This window comes from Pundamilia nyererei, unplaced genomic scaffold, assembly GCF_000239375.1.
Source record: "Pundamilia nyererei isolate P.nyererei 1_Seehausen unplaced genomic scaffold, PunNye1.0 scaffold00101, whole genome shotgun sequence".
In the NCBI taxonomy this organism is placed as follows: domain Eukaryota; kingdom Metazoa; phylum Chordata; class Actinopteri; order Cichliformes; family Cichlidae; genus Pundamilia; species Pundamilia nyererei.
Genome location: NW_005187502.1, coordinates 1,543,285 through 1,559,667, shown reverse-complemented (window position 1 = coordinate 1,559,667; position 16,383 = coordinate 1,543,285). Strand labels below are relative to the sequence as shown.

At 42.0% G+C, this 16,383-nt stretch overlaps 1 protein-coding gene across 2 annotated transcripts in view; it reads right to left on the bottom strand.

Annotated features, from left to right (window-relative positions):
• waca (WW domain containing adaptor with coiled-coil a) overlaps positions 1-16,383 on the bottom strand; it is a 29,303-nt gene continuing 12,920 nt past the window's right edge. Inside the window, exons 4-13 of one of the 2 annotated variants that reach the window (XM_005740572.2) lie at positions 14,698-14,789; positions 12,968-13,083; positions 12,753-12,868; positions 7,051-7,302; positions 4,677-4,799; positions 4,359-4,510; positions 3,912-4,036; positions 2,140-2,335; positions 1,928-2,055; positions 1-1,840 (exon numbers count right to left, since the gene is read on the bottom strand). In XM_005740572.2, coding sequence (XP_005740629.1) covers positions 1,771-1,840; positions 1,928-2,055; positions 2,140-2,335; positions 3,912-4,036; positions 4,359-4,510; positions 4,677-4,799; positions 7,051-7,302; positions 12,753-12,868; positions 12,968-13,083; positions 14,698-14,789 — 1,370 coding nt within the window. In that variant the 3' untranslated portion in view covers positions 1-1,770. The remainder of the gene's footprint in view (positions 1,841-1,927; positions 2,056-2,139; positions 2,336-3,911; positions 4,037-4,358; positions 4,511-4,676; positions 4,800-7,050; positions 7,303-12,752; positions 12,869-12,967; positions 13,084-14,697; positions 14,790-16,383) is intronic. The other variant, XM_005740573.2, reaches the window with a different exon arrangement.

Sequence of the window (16,383 nt, the reverse complement as noted above, 5' to 3'; positions counted from 1 at the left end):
AACATGGCCCTGGAAAGGCATATTTTATTTCATTTGTCAATATACTTCAGGAAACAATATACAAAGCAATGATGTGGTCACCTTTTACTGAATGTGTGGTGCAGTTCACTTATCAATAGATAGTTATGGTGGGAGAAATAAACAGGCCTTTGCAACTGAGGACCCTGCTCTTCAACAGTGGGAAGCAAACAAACGAGAGGGGAGCAGGGCAGGGGAGGACGGGGACGTGCCAGAAAATCGAGTGTGTGTGTGTCACATGCTTGTTGAAGATAATCTTGTTGGGATTAAAAAACAGAAAGTGGGTTCAACAGGTGAATGAGGCTTAAGACTTTCAACAAGGCACTAGCAAATGAACCAAACCTAACACTCCAAGGAAATAACCAGTGCTCGCTTTAGTTTAACATGTTTATTACAATACATACATTTCACATTTGACCTCTTGTTACCCTGCACTAACTCAAGAGGTGCTCCACATACACACCCACCCGCCTGCCTCTGACCCGCTCGCAGTTGTGATACATCTCCTAACCTTGGGTGCTTTTGGGAAAAGAGAAAAAACCCAAACAAAAAAAAACCAAAACAAGTGTGGATATTGTCATGATTTAGCTCTCATCACAACAACTCTTTATAAATAAACCCTTTTCTTATGTTTACTTAAAACTGCACTGCTATTAGCAACTGTACAAAGGAATGAACCAGTGATGACACCTGAATGTAAAAAAACAGGAACAGAAACAGTGGGAGGGTGCGGGAGAAAAAAAACGGAGGGGTGTGATGTCTCAAAAGGAGGTGAGGCAGGGCAGAGGCCAGGGGAGTGGAGCGGGAATGGTCCAAAGCAGCACGCCATCATGTCTTCCCCCCCCATCACTCACTCATCACACCATCAGGCACTGTTTATTTTCAGACTGGGAAATGCAGGGCCACCAGAAAGCTGCAAAACGAATCAGTGAACCACTGGAAGCACAGACCCACACAGAGGGGATGTCTGCCACGCCTAAGTACATGTTACAGTTCACCACGAGAGGGTGGAAGGAAGAGAATCTAGACAGAGTAGATTTGAAGAAAAAAAATAAAAATTAAAAATTAAAATAAAACCCAAACTACATCGACGACAGTGTGTTATGCTTTATGCTAGGCTTCTGTGTAAATAAATGCCTTCAAACATCCTCCTCTGTTTCCACGCAGGTCACACATGCTCAGTGGTTCAGCGATCTATGAACTGACAAAATGAAGCTGTAAAGTCTGCTGACCAGTTAACATGAAGGAAAAGGCTAGCTAATGAATGTAGCCGCCTAGGCGTTGATTAGTCTGGATGTCAAAAGCTTTGATAGGCATGGCTTTCCATGGCTTCAATCTACAAAACATATTTACAACATAGATAATAACATCTACAAGAAATCTACACCCCCTCCCCGTCCACCCGCCAGCCACGGGTTTTTACAAAACAAAGTCTTGTAAATTGCCCTCCCCCCTTCCCCTCATCCTCCCACAACAGCTCTTCATTTCTCCCTCTTGGATTCCCAGCCCAACGGTCCAAAGCAAACCTGACTACAGCTCCTGTGTGTGTGTGTGTGTGTGTGTGTGTGTGTGTGTGTGTGTGTGTGTGTGTGTGTGTGTGTGTGTGTGTGTGTGTTTAGACTGGGCTCAAGAGGAATTGAAATTGAACAACCTGTTCTCCCTCCAGCTTCCGACTATGTGCAATGGGTCTCCCCACCCCCACCCGTCCCCACTCTTCTCCGACACCTGCTCCGACTTGCAAATCAGAAGTTCTCAGACCATAAAAGAATTCTGATTCTTCAGCTTTTCAAGTTCTTTGATTTGCTGTCTCAGAAACAGTATCCTGTGGGGAAAAGGCAGAGAACAATGAGTTATGTGCAGGTGTGTTTGACATCATTAACAGGGACTCTTCTAAAACACAGACCCTCACCTCTGCTCACGCAATGTTGCTTGTATTTCACAGACTCTGACCAAAGACCGCAGGTTTTTGAGCTCGGTGCAGTTCTCGGACATGCAGATGCTGCCCATGGTGTGAGCTTCTTCGCGTAGTCTTGATGCCTGTGAGGGTTAAGATGAAAATCATTTGAACGATGCTTTCATGAAGATGTAGCCAAAACCTGTGGAAATGTTAGTGGTACAGACCTGCTTCTCTGCGTGTTCGGCGGGCCATCCCTGCACGTGTTTGATAAGGTTCTCGTTGAAGTGGGCAGCCAAGGTGGGGGTGAAGGAGCAGGAGGGTCGGGCTGCTGAGGGGGCAGGGGGAGCGGAGGCCGAGTTGGAGGCGTTGCTGCTGCTGGAGGCGACGTGGTTGGGACCTGGGGAGGGACTCCTCTGACTGCTGAAGTGAGCACAGTGTTGGGGAGAATGTGAGCGATGTGCATGAACAAACTGGCCTGTGACAATCACACAGCAGCCCTCTGAGGTAGAATGCTGAACATGATAACGTGAGTTTCACAAGATGTCTCAGTATTATAGTTACAATCGATAGATCAACATAGTACGGTGATCTAGAAGAAAGCTGGCACATTAATGGAACAATATACTGTTTGTGTGTGCAGTGTGAGATTTTCAGGCCTTTGTTTGACACTTGTGAGCAGCATGCAGGCAGCTGACTGATGTCAGGCCAGATCTATCTGGTTCTGTGCTGATTTGCAACAGCCTGATGGTCAGCTGTCCTGGAATGTGATCAAGTGTTTGCAAGGGTCCAAGTACAACAAATGTAATTGTTCTGCTTTGTGTTAATGTGCACTTTAAATACGCAACACAATAAACACAAAGCACACTGACTCGAGCAAGAAACACTGTCAACAGCCTGTAATTTGAACTTGCTAACTCATAATGCTAGTACAGTAGTTCCCAAAGTGTGGGTTGGGGCCTCCTTGGTGGGCCGTGATAAAAAACAGAAGTACAGCCTGAATTCAGTCTGACAGATTGGCCAACTCTGTTGTTGTTTTAAGGAAATGAAGCAGCTTGACATGGCATAATAGTAACTCCACCCAAATAGGCATTTAAAGCCACTGCAATTTACTTTGGGTAATTTGTACAAAAATAGCTGTCTAGAGTGATGTGAAGCAGTACTTCTGATGGAGTGAGTGATGGTCTCCCCCCTCCCAAAAAACTGACTTCGTCCACTCGATTGCCTGATTCATGCGAGACTGAAATGAAAATATGGTTTCAAGACCCCTGAGATACATATTCTGCACAAAAATGGGATAAATGCTGAACTATATTTACTTTGCTGTGCTGCACTCTAAACTCAGTATGTTACCATGGATATACGTCAGCGTTAATTTATAACAATGTCAGATATAACAGAAGGTTTTGGATTAAGCTTAAGCCCCTTTTCCATTAGCACCAACTCTGATCTCATATTCTGACTTTTGGAATTGGATTTTGAATAATATCTGCGAGAGTCTGCATGTATAAGAGTTAAGCTCAGAGGAAAGTCATGTTCAAACCTGTTCACACTAACACTAAATACACTTCACGCAGTAATGAACACCTCCAATCAAATGACTGTTGCACAAAGTAAATCAAGACCTAGAAATGAATCAAAGAGCAACTCACTGTTCCATCAACAGCCAGCAGAGGGAGCAACAACACCACAAAATGAAAACTGAAAACAGCTTTTGAGAGTGAGTGTATTTTCGCTAATGCAGAATTTCCACTCTCTGATAGCAGATGTAGATGAAATCAGTGCCCAGAGATTAATATAACTAACAAGATATGTCTTAATTACTTGTAACCAATTCTGCCCTCAAGAAGGGACAACCCAAGCTTCATGAACTCACGCATATTTACACCTAAACCCAAAAAAACATCCCTTGTTTCACCTACTCGTCATCCATGTCATAATTTCAAGCAACCCCCCAAAAAGTGGGATTTATAAAATGAACTGTTGTTCAGACACTCACCCTTGGCGCTGGAGGGTGCGTGGGGAAGATGTGGTTGCATCATAACTGTGCTGCTTATCGCTGGAGAGGGGCTGCTGGGATGTGGGCTGGGGGTGAGATGCCTGCTTTGCTGATGGCGTGCTTACCTAAAACAACAAGACAAACAACACGTCATTTCACTGAAACAGACTACTGATATACACAATGGCTTAATCTGAAGCATGTCCGTCTATCTCACAAACAATACATGAAACAGACTGACAGTGTCAATCGTGACTGTAGGTGGATATTTAATAAATTCAAAAGACTTTTCACACCTGTTAACATTCTTTGGAAAGCATTTCACGTTCATAATTGCAAACTATTGATTTTTTTCCCCTCCTCTGACCTTTTTTCCCCCCTTGGGAAATATTCAATATTCACTAAGCTGGGAGTTTTCAGTACCTGCCTACTATCCTACTAACTTACTTTTGGCTGTGTGATGACAGGCTGTGTGCTGAGGAGGGGCTTTAGAGGACCAGCGTTGGTCTGTGGTGTGCTGATCCTCGGAGACACATAGGACCTTGGCGATGAGGCGTCTGATGTTAATGACATTGGTGACTGGTTCGACTGCTGAGCTGCTAGACATAAACAAAACAACAAAGTCACTCTAGGGAATCAAAACAACTTCAAATACAACTTCTAAGTACCTCACAGGAAACACACAGGAAGCCGACGCAGTCATTTCACAGCACACATAAGAATACAGTGGTGGTATAGAAACACTTGTGTATGAGCTTCATTTACCTTGGTTGGATAGTTGAGCAGCTTGAGAGAGGATAGTAGTGATATTGAAAGCTGACGGTCCAGCAGTGAGGATCTTATGAAGCATAGACTGTAATGAAGCTTGTGTGACGGCAGCTGTGAGAACTACAGAGAAAAGAAAATGGACACGCAGTTAGAACTGATGACACGAGTCCTGCTACAAGAATAGTTTAGATACTGCACTGCAGTAAGTCTGACAGTCAAAACTCAGATGTCTCCTATAAGCTGGTTTAGAAATTAGAAATAAAAGCAGAGCCTATCAGTTGTGTGTTTACAGAGATGTTTCTGGTGGGAATATGGTGGTGATCAGTGTTATTCAGCACAAGTGATCCTGTTCATTAACCGAGATCAACTCTATGCTGTGCAATATGACACAGTATGCACGTCCATGTCTGCTGCTTTGATTGTCAACGGCATCTCTGAATAGTGAAACCCACCTGTGAGAATATAAATGCGAGGACATAACAGGCCCTCATTTACCCATTTTTTGTCTTAAAATATATATATAAAAATATTTTTCTCCTGTATGTTTGTAAATGAGATGTCACACATAAGGAGAGGGAAAAATCTTAAAACTTCAGACCCACACTGCTCTCTCATCATATATAGCTCATTCACATATATTTGTAACAGAAGGTAACAGGGAAATTTGATATACATACATATAAAGTACCTTAGCCCAAGTTATTATGCTGCTACAAATACACCCCACGCATAACCTGCTACCACAGACATTTGAATTATTGATCAAAAATTCTCTACACAACCTCACAAGCCACTGACATCAAGACCAGGAAGTTTCTGACCATGCATGGAGGGTTTCACCCTAACTTCAGCACCCTGAGGCTGTATGCTAAGCTTAAGGAAGACTCGTGAGTGTCAGTACCACAGTCCAGGATGAGATAACGAACACCTACGAATACATCAGGAAGATGGCCCTAACTGCTTAGTGAATACCTCAGGCAGCAGAAACCCGAGAGAGGGGCAATAGGAGAACCATCATGGAAGGACATGCCCCTGCATGGTATGTATTACCAGCAAATAGAGGAAGTGGCTGACATCCAGAAATCCTACCAATGCCTGGACAAAGCTGGACTGAAAGACAGCACAGAGACAATAATCATGGCAGCATAGGAACAAGCTCAGAGCACAAGATCCATAGAGGTTGGGGTCTACCACAACAGGCAAGACCCAAGGTGCCCCTGACACAATCCAGCACATAACAACATGGTACGCCATAACCAAGTGGATGGCATAGAATATAGAAACATCTGTGCAGAGTATGGCCTGGAAGTCTGGAGGTCAAAATGGAAGACCACCCCTTAGGGTGGTTGAAAATGAGCTAAGCTAAGATCCTGTGGAACTTCCAGATACAGACGGACGAAATACTGATGGCTAACAAACCAGACGTAGTAGTGGTAGTCAAGCAGAGATGTCCATGGTGATAGACATAGCGATACTGAATGACAGCAACATCAGGAAGAAGAAACGCAAGAAGCTGGAGAAGTACCAAGGGCTCAGAGAAGAGCTTGAGAGGATGTGAAGGGTGAAGGTAACAGTGGTCCCAGTGGTAATCTGAGCACTCAGTGCAGTGACCCCCAAAGCGAGGCAAGTAGCTCCAGAAGATCCCAGGAACAACATCTGAGATCTCTGTTCAGAAGCGCGCGGTCCTAGGAACAGCAAAGGACCCTCAAGCTCCCAGGCATCTGGTAGAGGACCCGAGCTTGAAGGATAAAGACCGCCCGCAGGGGTGAGAGGGGAATTTTTTTTTAAATTCAAGTTCCCACTACTATGCCATGGTTTACACCATGAGCTGGTACCACAGTGACTCACACTTGTAAACATTGAAACACCATTATCTTCATCCCGACCCTGGAACCTTGGACTTGACAGAGTCTATCAAACTGAAGCAGGATGACTTCTAAGGACATCTAGCAGCCAGCATCTGGTACATTACAACACATTCTAGACTTAGAAAAGTCTGTGCTGTCGTTCCCATTTTACAATTAATGCATCTCATACCACTCTGACAGCTGAATCTTTCCTTTCAGTGTCACATGGTCAGATACCATGTTCTCATCTAGCAAACTCTTGCCGTGAGGCATTCTTCATCCAGACATCAGCTATGCAAACAGCACCACACTGACGATGTCGAGTTAGGACTCTACTGTGCTCAGACTGATAGGACAGATTATGACAAAGCTTCTAACAACGGTGACAGAACAAAAGCTGATAACAGTAGTTAATGATTTCAGTGCCTTCTTGTAACCAGTGGCTATCAATCACCGTCTCTGCTGCAAGTTGAATGTAGACAAGTTGAATATGTCAAGCGGCTCTTAAATCTATTTCTTCTTACCTTCGTTGATTTTTGCCATGTCCACACTGGCATTGTTGAGCTGCAGGGCAGTCTGAAGTGCTGGGAGAAGCTGTCGAAGCAGGGTGGGGTCCTGGAGGAGCGGAGGAGCTGGGGATTGAAGGACTGGAGACACGGGTACTGTAGACGCCGACGACCCAGGTGGGCCTGATGACGGATTCAAGCTCCCAGAGCCAGATGACGACTGAGACTGGGTGGCAAGTGCTGCTGCAGGCTTTTCCACCTGGGCAGACTCTGTGGAGCAAAAAGATAAAGATGCAGTGTCAAAGGTGGAAGTCTGAAATCCATTTCCTCTAATAATTTATGGTCCAACATAAAACACAAAACCTTAAAAGAAAAAAAAAAAAACAACAACATTCATCTGAAAAAGACCTGTCCAGGAACTATCGTTCACTTTCCAGCACAGGGTGATATGCCAATAAGTGCAAACAAGCCACTGTGATTGCTTCAACATTTAACACATCCCTGCAAGTGAGACACCTGGTCAAACAGTCAGCATGTGAATGCTGCATGTGGTTTTGTTTCTGGTCTTAGTACTTTAAATCAGTGTTGTGGCATTTGATCAGGCTTTACAAGACTTTCTGCTGTTCCAGCTGGATTTTATAGATTGTGTTTCAATGGAAGAACAAGCACGACGCCAACACCTTCAGAGGCCTGTGCATGACTGGTTACAGTATGACTGCCCATAAACAATCTAAACAAAACTGAACCCTTATGATTCAGCTTATTTTTTTGGTGGTCTGAAAACCAGAATTCAGAATCTAATTTTTGTCATTTAGTTGTTTATATTAAACGTTTCACAAAGTGAGATGTTAACTTCCTGTATGGTTGCAAACGTAGTAAAAATGATCACAATAATAATTTTAATAGCTGTCTTTTTAAAGACTACGAAGGAGAAGAAGAACTGTGACCAATGTCAGCCCTGAATGGGGCTATTGTATATTTGCATTACTAATATACAATAGGGTTGGGTGATTGGACGAATATATCGACTATCAACGATAGGCTGAGCCCATCGGCAATCGTTTTTACAAGAGTGATTTATTTATTTATTTGCCCATGAGTAAGTTTGCTAATAATGATGGCGTTAATAGAAGAAGTCAACAGCAAAAAAAACAAAAAACCCCGAAAAACCAAAAGCGCTGTTTTAACAGCACCCTCTTTTATCTGCGAGCAAATTCACCCTCCTCAGAGTGCACCCAAATGCTTGTTGATGGAGTTGATGGAGCTGCAGAAGCTGGTGATAGCCTAGCATACTCAGGCGGATAGTGGACACGTACGTGCTCATGCAAGTTGTGTTTGAATACTTTGCTCGCACTATACATCTGCACAAGCGGCACACCACTTTGGTTACATCCTTAAGTTTACCTCTTTCATCCCAAATGGGCAACTTGATATTTATTTCAGTGATGTCAGCGTTAACGTGCCGTCATCATGACTAACGCGATTAACAATTAACCCATCTGGAGAGCAGGCTGAGTCAAAGTCCCTGAAACGCAACGCATTTCGGGCAGTTTGTCCAAAGTTTGTTCATTCTGCGCTCCAGATGGGTTGAGCGCGTTAAAATTTTTAATGGTGATTACAGCGTTAACGCTAACAGCCCTCATTTTTTGGAGAAATTAGTTGTCCATGTTTGGACTCCCGTGTTGTAAACGCACAAATCAGTCCGTGCATGATTACATTGCTCCGCCTATCAAAAAGTCAGCGCATGCGCAAATGTATCGCCCGTCGTCGATTATTGGTTGGAAAAGTTTTACATATCGCCCAACACTAATACACAATACTAGTAACATGGACTGCTGTAGTGAAGCATGCCACTATATGATGATTTCATGTGTTCATACAGTCCTGTTCCATAACCCTCAGGATCATTTAAGAAATTCCACATGACTGTCTACTGCACCCCACCTCAACAGTGATGGCGCACTGCGAGAGACCCTACTTAGGCAGTTCAAAAACCCGAAAACATTGAAAAAGGGAAAGTTTTTCCCTTTGCCATCAGAACGTCATGACCGAAAATGACAATGAAATGCACATTTCTGCACAGATTTGGCCTTTTAAAGGCATGGGGTCCTAAACTTTTGATCAGCTGTAAAACAGCCCGTTTCAGTTTAAGTGTTGTTTTCAATAAATTGGATGCTCAAAAAGATGTTTTGTCTCACTCTCATTTCTTCTTGTTGCATGTTGAAGCTCTACTTGGAACCTTGTTAAGATCCAACCATGCAAATATGATTTTTTTGCCATTTTTCAAGTTGTCTTTAAGTTTTGATCAGGACTGTATTAGGGCTTGAGTAGGTTCATTTTTGTCATTTGGCCAATTTAGTCTGCATCCTTATAAACAGGTTCAACACGCTTCAACTATAACTAACTTGTGAAGCACTAAAAGGAGACTCCGCTTTCATTTTTACAGTTTTATAAAAGTGGTGAGAGTGATATACAGATGTTCATAGACTGAAAGCTTGTGATTAGCGAGCGTAGTGCTGTGGAGACCTGCAGCTGATAAGCACCAATGTGGAAACCTCTGTTTTTGTCTGACAATTATCAGCTCACAACCCATCCAGAAGCAATGACAGGCAAGCCTAACGTCACTGTTGTTCACTTTGATCGTTTAAGCATGTGTTATGAATGCTTGTTTGTTCATTTTTTTTACAAGCTGTAAGCATCCTTCATATAATTGCTTCATTACAGCCTGTTAGTTTTTGTCCAGGTAAAGACAAAAACTTCCAGGAGGTAAATTTTTGCACTGAGCAAGTGTGTGATCACCACGCTTTAAATATAGCAGCAATTACCACCTGCTGGGTGTCTGGACGGTTAGAAAATGTTAACATATTACACAACATAACTGTGTTTCTGTAAATCAGAAAGATTTAATGAACATATCTGTCAGGTATGTCATGTACTCCTCTGTTAAGCAGGAAGCAGTATAAGGAGCGGTTATTAGATATTCAGAAACAGGTTATTCATGATAAATGACATCCTTTTCTCAGTACACCACTTCATTACATGTTTGTTTACTTTTCAGAAGATTACTACTGACAAACGCTCAGCAACATTTTGCCTGGAACTAGCTTGTAGCAGCCTTGCTTAAATTCCTATCACAATAATAGAAGACAACCACGCTCCAGGAAATCATTTACCAGATTGTTCAAACACACAGCATCAGGACCGGCCCACTCAAATAACTATTTCCATCTACACGCAGACAAGTTTTCTGTGTCATTGAGAAATAAGCCAATAACACGGGGACAATAGGCAGACTCGGCAACAGATTGTGTGATTGTGATTTTTAAATAACACAAAATCTCACATGATGGTGAACAAGTATTTAAAAAAACCTCTTTAAAACTTTGCGCATCTTATTCATATCTGCATTTCAAATTTAAAGTGTGCACAAACAGTCATGCAGTGGTCACGACTTTGGCCTCACAGAAGGACGTCCTGGTGTTTGTGTGTTCTCCCTATGACTGCGTGGGGTCTCACCCACAGGAGGCAACTGCTGATTTGAAACTAGCTGTAGGTATGAATGTGAGCACTAATGGTTGTCTCTGCCTCTGCGTTAGACCTGTAAGAGACCAGTGAGCTTTCCTGTACCCTGCCTTTTGCGCCAGAACTGTTGTGATAGGCTCCAGCCCTCACACGAAACTGAACCGAATAAGCAGTAAAGAAAATGGATCGATGATTAGTGTGCAAAGATGAAATTATTTGGGTTCACGAGCAGCTCTAGTTGTGCAAAACAGCTTCATACAAAATAAAAACCTTCCCTGATGTTGGGTTTGGGTCTCTCTGTGAGGCAGTGTAATCAGCCAAAGACTGTTTGATGCTTCACTCTGTAACACAACTGTAGTTTATAGATGTGGCTGTAGTTCCAGCATCTCTAGCGTAAGATCTCTTCACAGTCCCTGTTTTTCCAGGGCTCAAATACATATTTATTAGGGATGTGTGTGAGTAACTGACTACTCGATTTAATACTGTTGCCCCTGATACTTGGCAAGAGAAACTGCAGTCTGTTAACCTAAATACATTTTATTAATGACTGATCTTTGGATCCAAGACGTTATACAGCGACTAGCTGCAGCTGCAGGCCCAGCAGATGGCAGCACCGGTGTAGCTATGATGGAAACTTGTGAGCATAAAAGATCATTTAGAAGCTAAAAAGTCAGATGGACCAGAGGGAAACAGAATATTCTGACAGTCTCCATTCAAACAAAGCAACACATGCACACATTCAGCACAAACATGTGGACGCTAACCTGAAACAAAAGAAGGCTGCTAGAATTAGCACAGCTAGAGACCCTACAGCCATACTGCCAACTGATACTGCATGTGCGCACAGCATAGAGTGCATAATATTTTACACGCACAATTAGGGCTGTCCGATATGACCAAAATCTCATATCCCAATAACTATATATATCACAATATTGATTTTTCTGTAAATTCAGTTAATCTCAGGCAACTCGACTTGTGTGAAGTGTTTTCTGCTGGGCGTTGTGTACCTGGAGTCATGTTTTGTGACCGATGCATGAAACTATATATTTTAGATATAAGTTGTAACAGCTGCCATTTTCTTTGTGAGTATTTATTACATGGCGTGCTGCCAGGAAAACCCTGTTCTAAAGTTTGAGTCAAAGGTTTATTTTGAGCACCTGACGGCTCTTTTTTGCTTCTCATCCGTAAACTCTCTCCATACTCTCTCACATGATTCTTGCGTGGGTGGTAGAGAAAAAAAAAAATTGCCGTTAACAGTGTATTTTGCAACACCATGAAACAAACGATAGTGTATAATATGAAACAACAGATGTTTTCATATCGTCAGCCGATATATTTCATTATATCGCACAGCCGTACGCACAATAGCATTTAAAATATGCATCTGTTGCTGAAAAATGTGATTATTAGAACGTGGTTCTAATGGACACTCCATCTCACTGTGCTCAATTTACTACTCATAAAATTTGGTGATTAGACTGATTTTTATCTCCCATTTCATCCACTAGTAAATTGGTTGACATAAAGACCATTAATATTTACCAAGTGGTATTAAACGCCAAGTGCTTTGGCAACTTTTGCCATCCAAATAAAATAGAAGGATTGTACAGGATTGCAATGGGAGTTCTTCGGCTCCCTCGAGAATTCCGCTCAGAAAGTAGTCCCAAATCTTGTAAAAAATGCATCTCATATTATCCAGTAGGAAAACAATGCAGCGATTTTGCAGATAAATTACTAAACTCAAAGTGACTGCAGACTCGACCCAACTTGGTTGAACAGACAGAATGTCAAAATAACAGCTATAATTAGATAAACTGAGATGTGTTCCCTTAACTTCACAGCAGAAATTAATAGCTTTGAACTCAATTAGCTTCAGCTCACTGCCACAGTACACAACGTAAAACCTCAGCAACACTGTTCAGTCATTTGGAGCCTCAGTAGCTTGGTAAAGAGTTCCTTAGCATTGATCCACCAGAGAGCACCTCAACACTATCATTACTAATGAACCAGTAATAATCTTTAAATGTATTTTATTTAGCTGTGTAGAAGGACCGTTACTGATAAACATCTGCCATGCCTAGCAAAGAAACAAACACACACACAAAAAGTAAACAAAGCAGTTTTGACATAGTATGATCATAAATAGCAGACCCGACTAGAACAGTGCATGGTTTAATAGTGTGTGGAACACTTACTAGGTCCAGTAAAGCCAGGGGCTGCCGATGCTTGCATAGCCTCCCTTCTGTAGTCCCTGTCCTTTGGGAAACTGTTGACAACAGCAGTCTTTGTTGCCTCTTTTTGCCTCTGTTCTCTATGAAACGCATACAATACAAATTAACCATGCATGCATTCTTTATGTGACAACACTGGGACAAAGTCAAAGCTTATATAATGAAATACTTTTAGCTACCTCTCCAGCCATTCTTTGGGCTTCTCCCACTGGGACACTTCTGTCCTGCAGTTGTAATAGTATTTCTTTCCAGAGGAACTGATGTGCTCTGACCAGTCATCACCAGGTTCATAAGGCTGAAAAGAAATATACATTTAGGAACATGAAGCCAATGAGACAGAATGAAAGAGTGTGTGTGTGTGTGTGTGTGTGTGTGGGCAGGTTCTGATGCAAGAACTTGTAATACAATCTGAAATGTACAATAGATATTGGGGTGAAAGCAGAAAGCCTAGGAAGGCTGTTTGCAGAGCAGCTTTGTAAGAAGGAGGAAGACTCATTCTAGAGACGGGTTTGGCTGTTAAGGCATCAGATTGAAAAGGGTTGCTTTTTAAAACATTGCTGTATTGTCACTGAAGTTTTTTCTTCTTCTTCATTTCCATCATTTAGAAATAACCTAACAAATTGAATCCAATATTATGAGGTAAACAGATAGAAAAGAGCAGAAACTTGAAGCTTACATATCACTGAGAGAAAAGCAAAGTAGAAATAACTTCAAATAAAAGCACAAGTTTATGAGTGTAAGAGGAGGATTGATTGATTTATGTGTGACATGTAAGGGAACTTAGATGAAATGCAAGTACCAAAAAACAACACTATTTTTTTACACCTGTGAAATGACTAGGGATGGGTATTGTTTAGGTTTTATCCGATACCGGTGCCAAATCGGTACTTTTGAAACGGTGCCGGTGCTCAAACGGTGCTCAAACCGGTGCTTAAAGAATAGAGAACACAAAATTGGTCCAAAAAACCTCTCATGCTCAGCTGGTTTTTTGTAAAAAGATAACAATGTTAGCCTTTTCTGCAGCTATGGGGCATATATGGTATGATTCTTGGCTGGAAGCAGTGCTTAAACAATGGAAAAAACACAAACTTTGGCCAAAAACCTCTCATGTTTAACTGTTTTCCACTTTTTCTTAGGTCATTTTAGCCTTTTTGGCCAGGGTGAAGGGAGTATCTGCCATCAAACAAGAAGACAGCCGCATGTAGCTATGATGATGTTTGCTAGTTCACCTTACATGCATTAATGTAATAACGTGGTTAGCCTACTCAACGTAAATTACACACGAACAACATTTAGCTACTCACGCAGAGAAGAACGGCTGCTGCTGCATCATCATCCTCATCATTTCTGCTACACTGGCAGGGCTAGGGGCCAGGACTCTCCTCTTCGTGTTTTTGGGGGATGTTGCATAACAGGCAACCCACCCGCAGTAGATGCGCTCGGTGTGAGGTCTCGCAGCAAGCTATCAAATACGGCGCATTTCTGGGCTTTTAAAAAAAACGCTATGCGTTGCCAGGTGTTTCGTCGGATTTGAGGTGTTACCTCCTTTGACAGTATCACAGTATCAGCTTAAAGTACTTGTTGCAGGCTGCTGAGTTTGCTCTAAAAGAACGTACGTACCTGGGCCCGCCTACTATTCTCGGAAACGTAAAATGATTGGCTAGAAGTGTATCACAGCTCAGGAAAAAAAAGCACCGAAATAAAGCACCGAAATGTGCGCTGCTTTTCGGTCTGGTTACTACCGTTTATGTCAGAACCGGTGCCATCATGGCACCGGACACCGGTACCCATCCCTAGAAATGACACATCAGCAGGTGCTGCTGCCAGGAAACAATTCAGTCTATTGCACAGGATAGACAAGACTTCGGGCCGTTATAGCTTCCTGTGTTAAGGAAGAGGCGATACTTACTGTGTCTGAGGTCTTGCTGGGGTTAGAATGCGAGTTGGAGCTATGAAGGGAACTGTGATTGTGAGAATTTTCCTGTGGAGAATAACTGGTCCCTGCAATGAAACACAGCACAGCAGAGGGAGAGATCCATGAGTAACACACAAAAACACAAACAAAGTTCACTGGCATCACCGAGTGTTTGGATGAAGCAGACTGCGGCAAGCATCAATGTTCTCTCGGCCAACTTAACTTCCAGGTTGTACTTTAACAAGTAAGCTCCATTAATGTAACAGTATGTTTTGCTTAATGTGTCTTATAATGTGTCAGCTATGTGGCCTATCAAATAATTAGAAACTTAAAAATCTGAGAATTAAGCTGCCTACTTGATACATTTGAAGACTGCCAGCACTTCAACAGGTAACAGAACAAGTACAACAATCCGATGGAAACAGTGAACCTGTTTTGGATATGAACTCTCTCATCTTTACCGAGATGCTACAAGAGTGTGCATTTTGAGATAACATGCCATAACATTTTTAAACTGCTTTGGTGATATAACTATATGTCAGTGAGGCAGAACAGCAGGCAAGGTACACGTGACAGAAAGGCCTCTGGTGATCATTGTTTCTGCACATGCAGCATAAGGAGATGAATGACTCAGTGAGCATCACTCTGTATAGACTAGATTCTCTAGCGGTGGACACACAGGCATCACTACAATATGCTACTGGTGCAAAATGAAAGTTTCAGCTTATAAACTTTACTAGCTTGTAAATCATCTCATTTAATAATTTTTATTAAAAAAACCTGACTAGCATCTTAGGTTTACAACCCAAGAAATAATTTGAGCATAATTCCATGATAATTTTTGTGACATACGGCCGGTTAGACAGATCAGTCCCATCCCATACTAACACTATCCATTTAGAAATTACACCCATAGTCTCTTATTTACATTGCTCAAAAGCAACTGGACAACTGACTGAAAAGCAGTTTGTATCATTTCACTGGACCTCTCAGGTCCAATGCAATGTGGATGCAAGCGAAGGCTGAATATCCAAAACAGACATATTAAACAGATACTGGGATCCGGTCTCAATGCCCGACCCTAGAGCAGGGCGATATAGCCAAAAATATTTATCACGATATATATTTGAAAATTTGCGATAACAATATAACTGACGATATAATTGATGCGAGACAAAATACAACTCCACAACTTTACTAGCGCAAAAAACAAAACAAAAAAACCCCATCCATTTATTTTCACTTAAACAAGCAGCTGTTTTTTTTATGTGCATTAGAGCTATGTAAAAATTAACAGTACAAAGGAAAATTCCCTGCTGAAAGTTTAACCAAAAGGCATTTCCAGTAGAAATGGGCTGACATACCCTGAGCATAACATGTGTAATACCCACTGAAGTTAAAAAGCGGTGCTCTGCAACATTAAACTGCAGTGTGCCAAATAAAAAAGTCAAATACATATTTTTCGGACTATAAGGTGCACGGGATTATAAGACACATTAAGCAAAACAAAGCAGTCAGATAAATCAAACTTTACTGAACTCATTCTTCTTGCTTCGTCCACTTCTGTACCATTGATTCATTAATGCGGTTTTCTATCACAGCTGCTCTATTCCCATGTTGTTGCAGTATATTAATGACTAACCTCGTATTGTGGATGGATTATCTCAGTTGTTCTCCTGA